Source organism: Rosa chinensis, chromosome 1, assembly GCF_002994745.2.
Source record: "Rosa chinensis cultivar Old Blush chromosome 1, RchiOBHm-V2, whole genome shotgun sequence".
Classification (NCBI taxonomy): Eukaryota; Viridiplantae; Streptophyta; class Magnoliopsida; order Rosales; family Rosaceae; genus Rosa; species Rosa chinensis.
Window position 1 is genome coordinate 28,808,219 of NC_037088.1, and position 21,125 is coordinate 28,829,343.

The window sequence follows — 21,125 nt, forward strand, 5'->3', positions numbered from 1 at the left end:
GATATTCCTACCCGAAAGCTTTTCTAGCTCTCGCCCTGTCAGATAAATTGTAGGAGTCATAATTTCATATGATAACAAATTGCACCTAAACGTTTTAAAAAAATAAAAATAAAGATTCCTATTGACCAAAAACAAGCTTTTGCATTTTCATAAATCAGCAAATGCAACCCAGTTGTCACCTTGGGTGCGAGAACGATTAAGGACGCTCATGCAACTGTTAAAACATTGATAACAAGAAGCAATATAATTTATAACAAAAATCATCTATACAGAACAACTCATTGTTCCTGTTGAGACCTGGGGCTTAACAGCAATGCAGTGCACATAATCATCCCTACAACCAATGAAAATTCTGCCACCAATCATTACAGGGGAAGAGAATACATCTCCTGGGAGTTCCAACCTTGCAAATTCCTCAACATTGAAATTCATTGGACTTGCACCTTCGGTGGCATCCAAATTAACCTGAATCAGAACCATGCTTCCGGAGCTGGAACATACACAAACCACCCTGGAAAAGTTTTGGATTAATATGTAAGTGATCATATAGAAATTCAGTTTTTGTTAGCTCTGTACTTCTTTACCTGCGGTCGGGAAAGTTAGACTGATCAGACACCAAGCTCAGGTGCTCATCGACATAGGCAGATGAAGTAATTGGATCCTTAACATTGTATTCCCAGAGTAAACCTCCTGATTCCTGGAGTGAACATAGCAATGGTCAATGTGCTATGTAATACACTGAATATGAATAAACGAAACACCATCGTTTACAATATTTTAGGGAACACAATTGCAATTCAATGATCAAGCAATCAGTGTCATTTTGCAAAATGTCTGAATATAATATAAAATTGAACCCATGCCTAAACATTTATAGACAATGGTTGCTCAAGTTTTATTGGAAGAGAGATCACCATTAAGTCTTGCAAATCCAGAAAAGTGGATGCTATTAAAAGATAACAGAAATGAACACATTACCTTTTGATCCTATTGTTCTATTGGCAAACAAACAAAGAAAATAAACATGATTTGTCATGAAGAAAATTTATACAAATATAAACATTACAGATTACAAATTAAGAAGAGGTCCCGGAACTTACGAGTTCGAGTGAATAGATGTTTCCATCTCTGGAACAGACAAGTAGCTGTGAATCATAAACAAAACAAGATAAGTTTATACAATGTGAAAGGGGTTGCAGAATAGAATGTCCAAAATTAGGGGGTGACATACTTACAGTTTCAGGACAAGTCCAACGTTATGATTATCAAGCAATTTGAACAGAACCTCAGCTTCTAAGGTTTTCTTATCTCAATTTATTTTCTCTTTTCTTTTTCATTAGAAACATTGGCAACAAATTATTAGTGTTGTAATTTGGTTTGAGCCATGCTCTCATACTAATTCCAGTCAAACTCACAAATTCCTGGAATTACCAACTTCTTGACGTTTGAAAATCATGTGCCTCTGAAATACTGATACGTAAGAATAGCTTCCCACAAAAGTTATGGACCAGAAATTTGAAAGTTAGCAGACTCAGGTAATGACAACTTTTTTTATCAATTAAGAATACTACCACTATATTCCAACTTGAAAGGTAAAAAAAAAATAATAAAAAATCGTTAACCCCATACTATCAAGTATCAATATAAAATTATATATATAGTGTTAAAAGTCTAGGCATCCAATGCAAAACCAGTTGGCAATGGATGGCAGGCCCAAGGCCTTATAAGCTCTACACAAGGCTTAAATTTTTTTAAGCAGTCCATACAGACAGCTCATCATGCTGGTCCCCCGGGGACACCTACAGAATCGGAGACTCTCAGACACTGCCTCAAGTGTGATGCGACTTGAGCCAAATATAAGGATAGCTTAAATGCGGAACATATGTAGCCAGCCAGCCTAACATATCGCGTGGGTTAATCTCCTCTTATACCATTGATAAGAAATATAGGCATCCAATAGAAAATCAATTGATTATGGTGGATTGGCTAAGACATTATATGTTTTAAGCAAAGCTTTATATTCCAAAATGGGAAAAGCTCCGCATTCTATCATATATATGTATGTATGCATGTATCTGTGAAAGGGAACATGCATGTAACCAAAGTCGAGTGAATATACCTGAAAGGGAAGAGCAGAAGATATGCAGGCTCCAGCAAATACAGGCCCAGCAGTTCTATACTGTTTCATCAGTTAGAAAAAGGATTCAGGAATTGTTAATGGAGCACAACAGTAATCTTAGAGGATTAAAGCGCATATAGGAAAGAACTACATCCTTATCATTGATCTTTTCTGTAAGAGAACTTCAACAGGGCGTATTGGATTGAGAATGTGCATAAACACACTTTTCAGTGAGCAGAAAACTCAATATTGTACTTACTCAATCCTAAGGTGTTTGAAATATACACAATTGAGTAGTAATCTTATCAGCGATCTGATTGTATAACTCTTGATTCATTTTGAAAATACATCTGAAACTTCAGCCATTTATACGAAGACGGGAACTTTGTAAGTGTGCTAAATATGGTTATAATCCATACTTGAAAAGTATGGGTTTGAAAATACAGGCAAAAAATATTGCTCATAATAAGTTAATTTTATATCAAGGCCACATGATTCTAAAGAAAACAGCTAAATAAGACAATAAATTGCTAAACTGATAACTTGGTTCTGCTGATTACTTAGAAGGTTATCAGTCCTGGTAGGAAAGAGAAAGAGGAGAGGCGGAATCTTCTGTTCCGTTATTTTCATTTATCTTAACAACCTTAGAGGAAACAGTCTTTTTATTCTCAACTAAGCTCCAGAATAAGGATGCATTTAGATGGCAAAAGCAAATATATGTTTGAAACGTAAGATAATAAATATTAAACAAAAGCAATATAAAAATGTACCCTCCAAATAATAGATCCACTTGTATTAAATGCAAGAACATGCCCATCCACCAAGCAACATATAACTGTATAAGAAAAACCAGAAGAATATTAAGAAAAATAATAACAATACGCAATCTTCATGCAAGTATTGTCATAATAAACTTTCACATATCACAAAGGATGAACACATAGCCAAACAGTCAATTGAACCTTACATACTATTTCCATTCAGAGAATTGATGGCAAGAGACCCAAATACTGGCACTTCTAATTCATGCACCCACATAATAGAAAATGGGAATGCCTGCATTTGTTGAAAAATTACTTTTCTTTTCAGAAACAAAACATGGGACATAATAAGTTCACGGACAAAGACAGTGCATGAAATATACAAGCTAAAAGGTGTAAGGGGAATATGAGAATCAGTAATGGTTCAATTGAGTCAGAATGGGAGAACTCCAAGAACAAATAAAAATAAATTGTGACTTAATAGCGTGGAATTAGCAACCAAGTATCTTACATGAGCAAAAAAATTCTAGAGCTGGGAATGAAATTGGGTTAAGGTAGTGGCACCAATTACTATTGATGCAGGTAGTTTTACTTGTGACAGGACTATTGAATAAGATGTCACGGTTATTCAGGGCTAATAGTAACTGCATTACTGGATTTATAGGTATGCAAATACAATTTCTTCCTTAAAGTTTCCCTGTGATTGAGCTGATTTTTAAATCCTCTTACAAAGAAGAGCTTCACCTTTGAAAAATATATAAACATACTACATAATAGCACTTGCAGTTTGTTATACCGTTACTGAAATGGCTGTCATTTGGCCACCAGTAGAAGCCACATAAAGTATATTATTCATCTGCAATTAGTAAAGATATAACATGTGAGTGATCTCTAAAGTTTACTGAGAGAAGCACTTATATGGAGTGGAAAGCAGTAGACCAATAAAGCATCTCAATATACTTTTTTGAAGAAAGAAAGAAATTTATTGAAACAAAAACTTATAGTGGAAAAGAGTAGACCACAATGAGAGAAACACAGGCTTTTGATAAAACCAACGATGGACAAGGAGTCGACCACAACCAGACCCTAACTCAACAGAAAGAAAACAGAATACATTCAACTTACTGTATCAAAAAAATGTTTTGACAACTCACCTCATCTATTGCAGGAGACCCACAGATACTCCCACCACATGGAAGCTGATAAACACAGCAATGATTTTTATAATCTAGCACATACAAGTTACGGTCATATGACCCACACCTGCAGAAAATTTGTCACAAATCAGTCTATTTGTTTCCTTTTCCAACAAAAGAGAAAATCACAGTATGTAAATGGAACAATTGAGAGAAATTGCTCATTGTTGAAAATTGTTGAAACACTTAAGAATACAAAGATTACACCAACAAGCTCTTCTTCTTTTGATTGCATCACAAATAGCATTTCATCCTCCGTCCTAATATACAAGTTCATTACCTAAGAATTACTAACTTTATTCTAGTAACATAACTCGTAAGGGATTCTACTTTTATGATTGATGTCATAAACTCAATTACTGAAATATAAAAACCAATCACAACAGATGTATCAGTACCAACAGGCAAGCTGGCAGTACCTAAAACTATTTCCCTTTATTTTTTTATGCCAACTTCCCTTTACACCTGTGGCATGGTTTAGATGCTATAGAAAAGCTTTCTACTGGAAAATACAGGACCATAAATGCTGGGGATGAACAATTAACTTGGGCATGTGAGCACTTTTTTTAATTAATTTGAAGAACATTAAAACCAAAGCAAACAAATATTTATGCTACATAAGTTGAAGGGGAATCACATTCTTAGTGTCAGATGACTAGTTCCTGATTTCCATTCTTTTATATCGCACTGGTTGTTTACAGATATAGTTACTTCTAGTCCAAAATACATAGAATTTATGGAAGAAATACGAAGAAAAGCAGGAAATAAACTATCCTCTGAACAATTAGCACTACAAGTGAAACAATGCTTTTCTCATTTGAAGAAAAATGCAAGAGGCAGGTTCAAAACATTACCAGATCAATTGTCTTTGACTGTCTATAATCGGCTGTGACTTTACCTTCATGATATAAATGCATCAACCATAAGAGCAAATAAAAATAATAATAATAAATGATATAAGGCTTTCTCAAACAGTGTGTATGAGTGCGTGAGCACATATATATTCCTCTTGCCAAATCACTCTGGACAATTTATTCATTGAATGCTGTAAGCATATCTAGTCCAGATCCACAGTTGGCAAAACATGAAAAATATCAGGCAACAGAATGATTCTACATATAATGTAAAGCACAATGCAAATGATCAAAATATAAATAAATAAATAAAGTAGCATATATGTGTGCAGTGGAAAAATAAATGAAATCAATGTTCATGCAAATGAAAAGGTAAAGCAAAAAAGAAGATATATAATAACCAAAAAAAAAAGCTTTAGAGCAAGCATACCTCACCAGATGTTTGGAAAGTCCAGCATATGTTACCATTCAAAGAATCCAGGAAATATATCTTCCCTTTGTAGCATCCAACTACAACCTGAAGCAGTAACCTAAATAAGAAAGATTGAAATGCCCTATGGTGCTAATTTGCAAATAACATATGAAGTTCAATGCACAGCAGACAGTGTTATGCCGAGGACAACCTGAGAAAAGTCACCAAGAATTGCTGCTGAACATTCTACACGTCCTTCAAGTTGTAACTCCCATTGGATGGAACCACTGGAGAAAATTATATAATAGTACACTTCTAAATAAATAAATATCTCATGCGGAATGGTGAAGATTTGCAGAAACATTCTTGGTCAAAATGAAATTATATTTCTACATGAACACCTAAATTGCTATAAGTGCTGGAAAGAATCAATATGTTAGTATATTAAGGGCCAAATGTCCAGTCTTGCATAAAGGGGATACAACTACTGTCACTCATAGGGAATATCAAGAATCCAGAATGTCAGAAGCTCCAACAGAGATGCGCACCATAAGGATGAGAATGACCACTCAAAAATTCCATATGACATCTATCATGCGGTAAAGCAATAAAATCCTGTGAAATTGCAAAGGATTGTAGCCCAAAATGTGACTACTACAAGAGAGTTCTTACCTTCTGGCATTAACACACACAAACTTTTGTGAGTGTGATCCAATAAATAAGTAGATATCCTGGCCTTTACAAACAATAAGTGGTGATGCGTCAACGCAGGATCCCATGTCAACTTTCCACAATTCTTCCAAATGCACTTTTAGACTTTTTGGGACAACCACAGAACTAGCCGCTTGACAAACATCATTCACCCTGGAACTGCCCTCATACACAACTTTGTTGCACCTGCTGAAAGAACATGTCATGCATTTTTGCATAGAACTCCATGGATACCCATCTGCTGGACTAGTACTCCCTGAAGCAACATTTATACTTGAATCGGCTTTCAAGCGTTTAGACATAACTGCTTTATTTTCATTCCTTCTAGGCAGAGTTTTCAACTGTTCAAGATTAACAGCACTAGGAGTGTCATAGAGGACATGAAACATGTTCTTTCCCCTTTCCTGATTCATCTCGGATTCAGAATCCACTTCAACTTTCATACTGAATGGTTCTTTTCTCTCTAGAAGAGCCATAGAAAGCTTAGATGGAGTTGGAAAGCTATATATCAATCTCATATCAACTCCTATATTGTTAGCAAGATGTGCAGCAGCAATAGAATCTCCACCAATCATAAAGAAATCATCATCATCGGAAACCTCTTCAGTCATCATTAAAACACGACTAAAGGCCTGAGAGAAAATTGCGAAAGGAAATAATCTTAGTTGAGAAAACAAAATATTATCATTATCTTAAAATAACAGCTTAATCGTCATGCTATAATGATACACATAACACAGGAATTTTTAGAATTGAGAGAGAGAGAGAATTAGGAAATGTCCACTTTCCTATCACAATTTGATATGTTGTTGCTTTTAAATACTACTGGAAACAATTATGATCCAGAAATTTGGAGCAAAATGCACAGGCCAAAATGCCTACAACATCCTCTATATGACATCAACAGGAATGAATAAAAGGTTTATTATACTAGGAGGACTAAAGGGAAAACCTTTTTAATTACTTGCAGTAGATTGCTTCTCCCAATATGACCAAGCTCATCTTGGATATGTTTTGCCACAAATACTGAATCTGCTAACAAAGCATAGTCAACTTTTCCACTAGTAGACACAGGAAATGATTCCATTATAACAAAGTGGCCAGGAATCATTGCCAGTGGAAGTTTGTCAACCATCCAACTTTTGATGGAAGATCTGAATATTTCATCAGGTCTTCCCTCCTTTAACATTATAAATGCTACAAGTTGCATAAGTTCCCCTTGACCATTACGAAAAACAACAGCAGCATCAGTTACATCTGGATGTTCCACCAATGAATGTACAATTTCTTCTAAAGCAATACGCTGCCCATTGAGCTTAATAGTGCGGTTCTTCCTTCCCAAGAAAACCAAGTCACCGCTATGAAGTTGTTTGGCGAAATCACCAGTTTGAAAATATGATTGACTTTCGTGTCCATTTACAGAACTGGAACAAACAGAATCTGGAGGTAATTTTACAGTGTTCAAAGGAGCAAAAGTAGAATCAGAATAGTATCCAGAAGCATTGCAGGGACCAGCAACAAAAATTTCTCCTTCATTGAGTACATCATCATCATTAACAAGCACAACATCACAACCAGCTATAGGTATACCAATTGGAACACTTGTTAGCGTCTCTGTCTCCAAAATCATTGGCAACCTCTTGCAGTCAAAATATGTACAATCACCTGACACCTTGAATATAACAATTTTCGTGTCAGCAACTGACATATTTACCATTAACATTGGAATGCCAGAGAAGTAGTTGAGATTTCACAAGTAAAACCACTCTAACTGATATTGATAATGAAATGAATAATAGCATCTTTCTCAGTCATGCTAACACAGGCTTTACATATTTTTTTTCTTTTTTTGGTCTGAAGGCTTTACATAATTCAAAAATATATAGTATATATCAAAGCCTTTATAAAATTTGAATGCATTTTTATACAGATTAGAGCCAGAACATCCAGGGATATAAGAGATGATATTCACAAACAAAATGATCCTAAATTTCGATGGTTATTAAGTCTGACCTATAAATAAAAGCACATAAATTCCAAAACTAGTTCGTGGTCATAATTCTCGGCGTGCACCAACAAGATGTTAGTGGGAACTATCAGGCCAGGCCCACACTTTGCTTTGGACCCCCTCACAATATCTACCTAGCTATTTGCTAAAGTTTCTGGTCTCCTAAATATTGTAGGATCCAGCAGGTGGCCCCAGTTTGGAGCCCAGTCTGCAAAGTGGGTTTGGGGAATTTCTGGGTATCAAAAGAAAAAAATACATACATTTGTATGTTTTAGCGGACAGAATCAAATACTCTTCCTACTCCAATGCATATCAAGATTAGCATTATAATTCAACACAAGAAAAATGGAGCAGATAAATCAGTAAAAGAAGGAAAATGAGTTAAAAAGGAAAGCAAGTCACTTCATATGCATCCAACCAGAGTATGACTTGATCTACTCTGTTGGAGATCAAAGCTAATCAAAAGAAAAGAGTTCAATCCAAGGGAAGTGCTAAATTTTTACCTCCGTGCTCCCATACAGATTCAAAATAGAGGTCCTTGGTAATCTCTTTGACAGCATATCCCACAAGGATAAAGGCAAAACTTCACCGCTTAGCACTAACAAATTCAGTGAACTTAGAAGCTGCTGGTAGTCTCGACCTTGCAAAGCTGGAAGGATTACTCTCATCAGTGATGGAACAGCAGTAAGTCTATTGATAGAATAAGCCTACAAGAAAACTCCCAACTGAATAAATAAATAAATAAATAGCTAAAAAGAACGTAAGATACGTGTCATGTACTAAGATAAGTTTTCAGCATAAGAAATTTGTTCATAGAGTCTAAGGTTTGCATAATCAGCTTTTGGCATAATCAAAAACGTAAGAGCTATTTCCTTAGACAAGTAATGAACATTTTAAAGGAAAACTTCGTTTTATGAGCATTAATGAAATGCTTATCATAAAGGTCTGAGTAAATCAGTTCCACATGCTCAATACGATGGAAGCTATTACGGATTGTAGCATGGATATTATTACAGTAAGACCTAGTACAGGAACTACAAGCAAAGTTCAAAATAATATATGTTTGGGTCAAACGAGATACTTTTGGTTCTGCAATTCAAAATTAGTACTTTGCAGTAAATATAGCCTTCACTGCACATTCTTTTGATTGTTATCAGAGTATAGAATATTAAAACCAGAATATGAGCGAAAAGTCTGTGAGCAACTAGAAGCAAATATGGCTTGAATCTCACAGCGGAAAAGGATGCGAGCCATAAATTTTCAAAGGGACGGTTTCCTATTTCTGTTTTCTTCCCGAATACTTTTGTTTTCCCTAATCAAACTAATCAAGCAATTTCAACCCATATGCGCCTGCTATGAATCCAAGAGATGTGTTTTCCCATAATCCCTCCCAAAACAATAAAATTTCACATGTCAATACCACAAGAAAAATTACCCCTAATTATATTAATGAGTCATTGCTAGCCAGTTACCTTCATGAAATGTAGTATTTTAATAAAGTTCCAATCCTAGTTCAAGAATATAATCCAATTTCGAGAAAGCTAAACAAACAATAAGCAAGGGTCATGTACCTGTAGAAAATCGAGAATGGAGAACACATTCTGTTTAAGTTGATTGAAAGGAGGTATGACCAAAGTAGAACCAGTAAGAATAGCACTAAGAAATTCTTGCAAGTGATCAACAAAGCTTATTGCTGTCTTGAACAACAAAACCTCCTCTCCATTCAATGGATACAATTCTTGCATCCACCGAAACCGATTCCAAAGACCTTGTTCAGTTCCACAGACACCTTTCGGCTTCCCTGTCGAGCCCGAAGTGTACATTACATAACAGAACAGCCTCTCTTTCTCACTCTTACGCTGCTCTCCATCACTCACTGTCACAGACTCCACCACCCATGGAAAACCACAGAAAGCTACGATTGGAATTCTTTTCCAGCCAATTGGAGTCCAATTCGTAACCAAACGGCGTCGTGCAGGTGATAATGAGGTCGACATTGGCCGAAGCAACGACGGAGAGCAGCCTCTGTTTTGGCCAGGACGGGTCCAGAGGCAGAAACGCCTCGCCGCGAGAGCACGGAGACTATGTTTTCCACCGACGGCGGCATGTATATGCCGAGAATTCTCGGCCTGAGCTCTGACGAAGCTGAATTAAGGTTATTGCGACGGAGCTGCGAAGCGAGAGAATCGACGGCGGAGATTAACTCTGCGTACGTGAAGGAGCGGTCGCCGTCGTAGAGGGGTTGGACGGTGACGGAGGTGCGGGTACGACGGCGGTCACCGGAGGCGTATATGACTGCGATTTTGTTGAGGTTTTGGGACGCTGCTTTGGAGAAGTGGTGGAGTATAGAACCTTCATGGCTTCTCATCTCTCTCTCACTGAGCTGATCTCAGTTTTGGACTAGTATTTCTCTTTTTATATTTTCTAGTTTCTACAGCGAAAGAAGGAGGACTCGTGGCGCTCCGCGGCTGAAATGACTGGTTCAGTTAAGTTTGCGGTGAAATTCTTTATTACTTTTCAGGAAATTTTCTTTTTTTCTATACCTCACCGCTTGAGTTAACTCCAAGAAAATAAAATTTCCGAACATTTGACTCATGAAGAGAGTTGGGAAACGTGTCGATCCTGGCGATAAATGTGATTTTGGTTGAACAAGCATAGAGGCTTCTCAAATCCAATCCCAACTAAGAGCATCTCCAACAGTAGGAATTACTTTTTAGTTAAATTTAGCTGAAGATGTGAAATATAAATATTGATTTAACAATGTTACTCCAGCAGCTATTTATAAATAACATAATAAATTTTAGGGGAAATGATCATTTACCCAATTTTAGGCACCAAATTGCCCACTTGCTCCACTAACAATTTTTTAACCCCATTTATCCAAAACACTCTAAGGGATTATTTCCCTAATACCCAATTAATTCTTTTTTTATTCTTTTTATTTTTATTTTTTGGACTTTTTTGTCCTCTCCTTCTTTCTCACTTAGACTCTCTCTCTCTCTCTCTCTCTCTAGACGACGTCGGATCTCTCTCTCCCTCCCTCCATCCCTCCAGCAGGTCGCCCACGACGCCGGCTCTCACCATCGCCGCGCCGAAACTTGTCGTTGTGCTCTCCGCGGCCAGGCTCGACACCAAGCCGAAGGTCCTCGTCGCTGAGAAGCTCGGTGCGGCCGGGTTGGACCTTCTGAAGGAATCGACGACCGCCAGTAGAATCGGGTACGTCTTCGATTTGCTTCTGTCTCTGTCGCCGGCGACTGATCATCACGGAAATCGCAACTTGATTGTATCTCCGATCCCGGGCTGCAACCGGAGTCGTTGCAATCATAGTCAAATCAGTGTGAAGGCAAACGGTCAACCGGAATTGTTGCAAAACGACTGGAATTGTGGGCAAAATCGTCAATCGGAGTCGAGATTATTGGGGGGCAATAATGTGTCTTAATTGTTATAAGGGTTAATTACATATAAGTGCGTTTTAGAATGTTTTTTTAGCCATAGGGCCACCAACTAGTTTTTTCCCTCTTAAGGCCACTAGATTAAAAATTGTGTTAAATTTTAGATATAAAAAACTAACATATTTACGTAAATGCCACTAGAGTAAAAAGTCAACAATCACTCTCCCCCTCTCTCCTCTCTCCGGCGAGGTCTCCTGCCGACTTCCGGCAAACTCCGGCTAGTCTCCTGTTGACCCTTGGCCTGACAAGGTCTCCGGTGACTTCCGGCGAGGTCTCCGGCGACTACAAAAGCTACTGTCACTATCATGAAAAGCTACCGTCACTAGCAACAAAAGGTACTTATGTGAGATTTCCGGCAACCTCCGGCGATGTCACAAAAGCTACTGTCACCAGCAATGAAAGCTACTGTGACCAACAAAAGCTACGTTCCCCAAAAACCAAAAGCTATTATCCCTACCAACAACAAACACTACTATCACCAATACCAGAAAACTATTCTCACTAGTAACAAAAGCTACTCTCACTATCACCAAAAGTTACTCCCATCAATGCCAAAAGCAATAACCAAGCAGAACGAAAACTACTAACAAGCATAATAAACGTTACTCCTAGAGACTGAGAAAGCTATTCTCATAGACTAACAAAGCTATGAAAATGTAAAAGATACAACTAAACTTAAAAGCTATTGTAATCGAGAAAATAAATCATATTTAATGATACAAAAGGTATGCATGGTTCAATAATATAACTATGTAAAAAGCTACTACCATAGTTGTAAAAAACCACTAACATAGTTGTGAATATCTATTACAATAGTTGTATAAAGCTACTATCAATGTTGTCATGCTACTGTCATTTTTCAATGGTGACTCTCTAAACCCATAGGCATAATTTTGCCACCTTCAGTGCGAGACTTCATTTTAGCATTTCTTGGTTGGTTGAATGATCTCTTGGTCAATGGAGGCTTCAATATCCAAATTCATATGATTTTCGAAATCTACTACTGCAAATGCAAAGGAGAAGAGTTCTGCAAGAACAAACATATAACAAAATATTAGTATTTGAAATGAAAACTTAAAACTGCAATGTACTGCTGCACCGCAAACGCGGCACTCTTTATCAATTGAATAATAAAAAAAAGCAATTTTAAAAGCAACTGAAAGAGGTTCAGAAAGCTACTAGAACACATATACAAAACTACTGGACCAGTAATAAAAACCTACAGACACAGGTACCAAAAGCTACTATAAAATACGTACAAAGCTACTTGACCAGTAATAAAAAAAAACTACTGATATAGGTATATAAAGCTACTATAACACGTGCAAAGCTACTTGAACAGTAGTAAAAAGATACTAACATAGGTACAGAAAACTACTATATCACATGTACAAAGCTACTAGACCAGTAATAAAAAACTACTGATATAAATACTGATTACACAAAACCAGCTTATTATACATGTTGGTAGTGTAACAAAAATTTCAAACGAAATGCTAAATATACGAAATCACAACAAGAAGAAAATCAAATTTCATTCAGCTTGAAAAGATATTAGCATAGGCATGGATAGCTACTATCATTATGTTGAAAAACCACTATAATAGTCATAGAGAGCAACTAACTTGAAATCAATCAAAATGAAAACATAAAAGTTACTGACATCAGCTTGAGAAAATACTAACATAAGCATAGAAAGCTACCATCACTGTATTGAAAAGCCACTACAAACATCTTGTCCCATCCTCTCGGCACCTATAATCACACACATGACCTAACTAAACTAGAATACCCTCCCCATAAATTCCTCATTAATCACACAAAATCTCCATACTTATTATTGCATAAGCATCAAAACACACACGTCCACAACTAAACTCTAACAATTAGGCTGTCTTTATTTCTTAGCAAACCTTGCAGAAGGATAAAAATGGTTGATCAATGTGCTCTCTGATAATACAATATACATTATTTCAATTGAATATAATACACACAACATTATAAATTCTGAAAACAATTTGAAATCTTCAATGCTCACTACCAAACTCAAGGAATAATAAAAGAGAATAGTCAAGCACGTTTTGTCTATGGCAGGTGATAGAATTTATTGAAGCCATTAAAAACTCATCTAACCTATTAGCATACCCAGGCTAAACTTTGTCCCCTCATTGTCCAGATCTATACACTCACATCCAGTCCATATTTTAAATCAGGAAACTCCAATTTGTTTGTGGAACTCCTCCCTGTAATTCATCACAACCACAAAAGCAAACACTGCATAAGATTAAAATAAGAGCAACGACACATTGACACTACAGAGATCACTCAATACAAATCGAAAAGTAAACAAAAAAATTGTTCTCACATGAAGATGAAGAAGGCTACAGCAGTACGCTTCAAAGCATTAGCATCCTTCTTGCTTACTTTCTAAAAATTTTCCTTCTTCAGCGTCTTTTTTGGTTCAGCCTTGGCTTTCAGCAACTTTAAAAAAAACACACGAGAAATTAGACAAAGAAAATCTAATTTCACAGAAACTCCTCTAAAGCATCTAAAGTGACTGTGAAAACTGAAAACAAAAGGCATTATGCAGTTCAAAAACGCAAAGCTTATAGATAATCATTACAGAAACAAACAAAAAATACACAGATTCGAGAAATTAGATGAATCATAGCTAATTTCAGAAAAATCGAAGTCAAACATCAAAATTAAGTAGCAAAAGTCTGAGAAAACTAAACTGATTGTAAAATAAAAATGCCTTGTGCATTCCAAAACCTCAAAGCAACAAGAAAACCGTCACAAATCAAATAAAAGAGAATATCAAAAACGAAGCACAAAATAGGAATCAAACCACAGAGAAACTAATTCCATAGCTACACTAGCTAAACACGAAGATTAAACAAAGCAAAAATGCTATGAACAAAAACAATCAAAGATGAAGGCGTAAGAAGTTACTCAACCACAAGCTTCTTGCTCGCAACCACGAGCCGTCATATTCTTAACGACGTTCTGGAGGAAGATGAGGACAACCGGAGCTGGAGGAGAAACCAAATAAGGAGGTCGCCTACGGGGAACAATCTGAAGGAGAAGCGTCACCGATTGATGTGCCTGCCGGTCGCCGGTGATTCCGAAGATCAGGGACTGGTGCCGGAATCTCATTAACAGAATCGGAGGAGGGAGACGCCGGAGCTACGATGTGTGTGTGTGTGTGTGTGTGAGAGAGAGAGAGAGAGAGAGAGAGAGAGAGAGAGAGAGAGAGAGAGAGAGAGAGAGAGAGAGAGAGAGAGAGAGAGAGAGAGGATAAGATTGAATCAATCTTTTGGCCCGATGCGGTTAAATTTCGATGCAGTTACATTTGGTTTGTGGTAGGGCAAAATCGTCAGATAATGAATAATCTGATAATGCAAGTGGCCTTCTGTGTACAAGAAAAACTATGTGGCTTTATGGCTAATTAAAGTTTCAAACTGACACTCATGAGTAATTTTCTATTGTTATAAAGTCTCTATAATTGTGTTCAGTGATATTTTCCTTTGTGATAAAGACTGCTTCTAATGTGTTTTGGTATTTCTGATATATTATTGGGCAGCAATAATCTGTTTATTGCGGGGCAATAATATATTTGTTTTGTTATTTTTTGCATGAATATGGGTGATCCTTTTGTTGTTAGGTGCATTTATTCTTGTTAAGAGGCCACCCGGGAGGCCTAGGGTGAAGCGGTTCAAGTGAAGTGAAGAGTGTGAAAAAAAACCAATTCGTTGTGGACTTAAATTCACCAAGTAATGAATTTGAATACATGTACTTTTGTAAACTAATTCAAAACCAAACTGAGTTACTTCTGACCATCTATAAAAAAATTATTGGGGGGCAATAAACGTTTTATGATCCCCCAATAAACCTAATTATGTTGGTTAATGAATCTAGCAGCATTTTGTGGAAATGACCTATGATAAATGAACCACAGTTAAGACATTATTGTGGGGCAATAATCTGTCTATTGCCTCCCAATAGACCACCCCAAAAATCACCAGTTTCAATCATTGACAGATTATTGTATTTTAATAAACTCAAAACAACATAAGACTTATCAAAACTCTAATTTCAGTGATTAATTAACCACAGTTAAGAAATTATTGGGGGGCAATAATCTGTCTATTGCCCCCCAATAGACCACAGTTTTGACGTAGTCTGAGACCTGCAAGCGAAGCCCAGACTCGATTCCGGCTTGAAGCTTCGGAGCTTCCCGGACATCTGACAAACAAAACTGGTGAAGCCCAGACCCGATTCCGGCGTGGAGAGTTTCTTGGACATCTGACGAACAAAACTGGTGAAGCCTAGAGGGGTTGGGATCGTGGAGTTGGATGGCATCATCCTCTGGTGATCCGACGGTGGGACAGAGCGGCAGCGGTGGAGGCCGACATCGACGGTGGAGTAGTGGACGTGGTGGCTTAGAGAGAGAGAGAGAAATAGAGCCTGAGACGAGGTTAGAGAGAGAGAGAGAGAGAGAGAGAGAGAGAGAGAGAGAAATCAATGAGGGGGAGGAGAGAGAGATATGAGTGTAATTTGTTAATTAAAATGAGGGCAATACTGTCAAACACTGTTAGATTGGGTAAATGAGGTTAAAAAACTCTTGGTGGAGTAAGTGGGCAATTTTTGGGCTAATATTGGGTAAGTGGTCACGGCCCCTAAATTTTATCGAATCATAAACTGACATGTGGACAAAAGAGGAGAGAGAAATATAACTTTTGCTTTAATTATGCAAGATTTTCTAGCTAAATATAGCTAGCTATTTTAACTAAAGCTAAATTTAACTTGGGTATAACTAGTCTGTTGGAGTTGATTTTTGCTTAAAAAATAGTTATATATAACTAAAAATTGAATTTAGCTAGTCTGTTGGAGAGTAGTTACCAATGTAACATGTTTAACTCGTTTCATAAACAAATTTAATTTTTGCCAACACATGTCCTCCAAATTTTCTTCGGCAATTTTCTTGTGTTTGCATGCAGGGGTCAGATGGACTCACTTCGGAGTATGATTGTTCATATTCTATCAACTTGAAGTACAAGTTGATACTTATTGTTATAGCTAGTTTGGGACTGTTGTGACTTAAAAAAATAATAATAATAATAAATAAATAAATAAACAAATAAACAATTGATATAGATGAACAAGTAGATATAACAATTGATGGAAATATTCATGAACACATCAATTCTGCATGATATGGATGAACGCATCAACAATGTTACATGACATATAAAGATATGTTGGAGAGATTTACGCAGTACTGTTCTTTCGCATAGATCTCTTCCTCTTCTTGTGTTTCATCTTCTTTGTAATTTCATCATTCCCTTTCCATTTCAGTTCACCCCACTCAAATGTCAGACCACATAAGTCGATGGAAACAAGTGAAGGAGTTCTATGATGCGCAAAAGTCTACAAAGCTTTGTTAGGAAATTCGGGTCACCTTCCGAATTCCCTAGCCTAAGACCGAAACCAAGTGAAGACAGTAATCACAAACTATGCAAGCAAACACAAGATTGTTGTCGAGGCTAGGTCAAACAGTTGACCTACATCCCCGGATGATGATGGTGGATCCACTAAACGAGAAAAAAATTACAAACTTTTGAAGAACGTTTTGGTTTTTCCACTCAAATAACCTCTCTCCTCACAACCCAAATTCTCAATAGAGAATTCCCAAATACACCCAATCTCTCAAAGCTTGCAACTCTCAGAATCTCTCAAATTATCAGAATTTTCAATTGATCCACACCTAAAGATATACCTTTAAGGTCCTATTTATAAGCACACAATTACTGCTGAAATGCTTATCCCAAAATTAATTAATAGAACATATCTTAATCCATCCGGAGAAACGGCCACATCCGTTTCCAAACAATAAGGTTCCAAGGGCTGTCCAACAGCTTCACAAGTATTTTGTTTGAATTAGATGTTATCTTTCTTAATTCAGGAAATATTTGTTTGAATTAGATTTTAATTTTCTTATTTCATAGCAGATATTATTTGAATTAGACATTTGTTTGATATAGAACATAGTAATAGAAATACAAATTGAGAAAATTAATCCCTAAGTTCGTCTTTGCAGGGACCTTATTTCTACAGTCATGAGCTTGAACAAATCAGGCGATATGTATGGCATATTAGACATCAACAATGTACTTGTCGATGTTGCCAATAATTTCTCCCTCTTGATGATTGCAGACAAGAACGCGACAAACTATCCTGGAGAATTCTTGATGTACCCAAAAGCTCTAAACAGATTAGCTTAGCAGTTGCATCCACAAGAGAATCCCTACCCACAAGAGTTTTGTAACTTCCAAGACCTTCTCAGCAAAGTGGAAGACCTGTAAGTATAGACTTGATTAGTTTTCTATAGTACATTAGAAGTTTGATAATGTTTGATTAGTTTTCTACAATAAAGGACATCACAAGCTAGCTGCATATTAGAGATTAAATAAAAAACAATTTCAGCTGATACAAAAAAACAATTACTAAGTTGGAAAAATAAAAAAACACTTGCTGAGTATATAGAACCGTAGGAGAAACAAAAAACAATTATTAAGTTATGAAAAAGCGCAAAGAACTATTGCAATTTTTGTTTTGTCTCATTACTCACTTATATGCATGCAAGAAATAGCTGCAAAAACTTCAATACCATCCATCTCTACTAACTTCAGCAGGAAAAGGTTTACTAATATATCAGGCATATGTGCAAATTGCACTAGAGGCAAAGAAAAATGCAGATATATGGGGAAGATTTTGAAATACTATCAAGCACATCAACATAGAGAACAAGGTTAAAGACAAGGGGCACTATGAGAGTGTTTACATTAATTTATGCAATATATTAAGTTGGAGTCTCAAGGATTTAATCTGAGAAGAAACTCATGTCATTTCTCGAAAATTTATTAAGTAAAGAAAAACAAAACAAGTGGGATGGAGGACAATGTCTCTTGTACAACTTCTTTATTCCAAGCTATTAGTTAATAAATCAAAATCAAATACCATGTAGATCTGAATAATAATTAACAATGAGTTGAAACAATGAACACATGGATAATAAGACCTCGAGAACTTCAATGAAAATGAAGAAAAGCACAGCCATAGAGTTACTGACCAAGGTTAAGGAACGATATGTGGAGCTGCAACAAATAAACAAACCTTACTGACAAAAAAGAAAAGGAAAAAAGAACGGTGTTAGATTTCAAATCCAAATGGGGATGATCTATCAAATATCAACAATATCTCATCTCAAGCATTCAACTTTTTATTCTTACAAAAAAAAAAAATACAAACAATAAAGTGTTGTAGAGTCATCCTCATCTGATTGATAACTTCCTCTTAGTATTTTTTGTTGAAGAGGATATTAATAAGTTATACTCTAAGAAAAATGATATTGAAATCAAAGAAAATTTCTTGACATCTTAATAAATGATTTAAGAATTCATAGGATGGAATTTGAGTTTCTTACATTCGCAAGATTAATTCTTATCCCAAAATTAATTATTTCCCCCAAATTACCAGTAAACATTAAGAGAACACATCTTAATCCATCCGGAAAAATGACCGCATCCATTTCCAAACAACAAGGTTCCAAGAAGAAACAAAAAAACACTTGCTGAGTATATAGAATTGTATGAGAAACAAAAATCAATTACTAAGTTGTGAAAACATGAAAAAGTTCACAAAACTCAAGGCATCGGCAACTGAGAAAGAAAATGCAAGATCAAAAGTTTACAAATTCTCTAATTTTTCAAATTTATTTTCAACTACTGTTGAAATGCTTATCCAAAAATTAATTTTTTTCCCCCAAATTACCAATTAACATTAAGAGAACACATCTTAATCCATCCGGAGAAATGGCCGCATCCATTACCAAACAACAAGGTTCCAAGGAGAATAAAAAAACACTTGCTGAGTATATAGAACTGTAGGAGAAACAAAAATCAATTACTAAGTTGTGAAAACACGCAAAGAACTATTGCAAATTTTGTTTTGTTCTCATTACTCACTTATATGCATGCAGGAAATAGCTGCAGAAACATCACTACCACCCATCTCTACCAACTTCAGCAGAAAAATGTTTATTGATATATCAGGCATATGTGCAAATTGCACTAGAGGCAAAAAAAGATGCAAATATATGGGGAAGATTTTGAAATACTATCAAACACATTAACATAGTGAACAAAGTTAAAGACAACGGACACTATAAGAGTGTTTATATTAATTATAAAAATGAATACACTATGGACGTGCAGGAGTGCTACATTACTTCAAGAATGTACTGCAGCATCTGAATGATTACATGGATAAAGAGGTAACTCATTTACGCAGGTTTATCTTGGTATTATATTTTATAAGGAAAATTTACCCTATTCATTTTTCTGATAAACAGAACAAAGTAAGACAAAGGGCTACAATTGATGCAAAATACAAAGCTGTTGCAGCGGCTAGAGCTGCAGCTATAAAAAACCAAGCCAATGTTGAAACTGCAATTGAAGAAGCGATTGCTAAAATTCCTGAACCAGTAAAAGAAGAACAGTACAGTATGCAAAAATTAGTGGAAGAACTGGAAAACATGTTCTCAGATTTTATTCTAACCATATATATATTCCTAACTGATGAAGATATAGACCTGGGCATGGAGAAAAAAGAAGATGGATGCCCTGTTGTAACTATACAAACAGCACCGCCTCCTCCAGTGACAAATCAACAAGCTACTTCTCTACAAGGTGCTCTTCAGCATGACATCCCTCAGTAAAGCCAACCACACCAGCCTCACTCAACAAGCCACTCATCTGTAAGGCCATACAGCAGCCCCCTCCTCGACAAGCCACTCCTCAACAAGGGACTCCTTGGGGCGTTGATATCAAAGAAAAGTTCTTGGCATCTTATTAAATGATTTAAGAATTGGTGGGATAAAATTTTAGTTTCTTACATTTGCAAGAAGTCAATTGTACCTTACTTCTTAATAGATGTCTGGATTTACACTTAAGCTTATTGCATCGCGCATCATAAAAGAATTAGGAAACTTCAGTTATTTGAAAGATTTGGCTAAATATACAGCAAGAGTGAGTTTCTTTGTTGGAGAATCAGTTGAGCCTACACATGTGACATCTAATGAGTATGAACATGTTAACAATGTCATTTGTGGTGATCAAGTATGTCTTCACTGATGAGATTAAGAAGATATTTGAGGGTTTTATTAAAGAAGCAGCCCAAGAATGTCACTTTTTTTTTTGTCATTCTTCATCTTTCCAATTAGTCATAAATATACATTGAAATAATAAAACCCTATATTACTAGACATCAAAGTAGCTAAAAATTCATTAGATTAGTAGTTATTGATCCTAACTTGAAGGAGAAGAAACTCATATTGAGAGATAATATAAGTATCAATCATAAGACACGGATGAGCTATTAAGAATGTAGACGAGGCCGGATTATGTTCTAAATATATTGGCACTTGACATCTTAAATCATAGTATATACATATCATACTTTTTAAACCGACAACTGATCTCATTCATGTGTATTAAAAGAGCTGAGGATGAGGTTTTTTGGAAAGTAGATATAACAATTGGTGAAAATATC

At 36.1% G+C, this 21,125-nt stretch overlaps 1 protein-coding gene and 1 long non-coding RNA gene across 2 annotated transcripts; both read right to left on the reverse strand.

Annotated features, from left to right (window-relative positions):
* Positions 1-229: 229 nt before the first annotated feature.
* Positions 230-10,459, reverse strand: LOC112176956 (putative acyl-activating enzyme 19). The gene is given in 17 exon segments (XM_024315103.2): positions 230-511; positions 585-697; positions 1,101-1,145; positions 2,120-2,179; positions 2,890-2,954; positions 3,091-3,175; positions 3,677-3,736; positions 4,035-4,143; positions 4,931-4,974; positions 5,361-5,447; positions 5,554-5,629; positions 6,015-6,685; positions 7,006-7,725; positions 8,565-8,768; positions 9,633-9,925; positions 9,957-10,129; positions 10,131-10,459. Coding segments are annotated over 17 exon segments (3,351 nt in total). The 5' UTR covers positions 10,430-10,459; the 3' UTR covers positions 230-264.
* Positions 10,460-12,392: 1,933 nt separating this feature from the next.
* LOC112183008 lies at positions 12,393-14,683 on the reverse strand. Its single transcript, XR_002929628.2, has 3 exons — positions 14,471-14,683; positions 13,659-13,756; positions 12,393-12,540 (listed from the first exon to the last, which is right to left on the reverse strand). It is a non-coding gene; the product is annotated as an uncharacterized LOC112183008 (long non-coding RNA).
* Between the last annotated feature and the right edge of the window lie 6,442 nt (positions 14,684-21,125).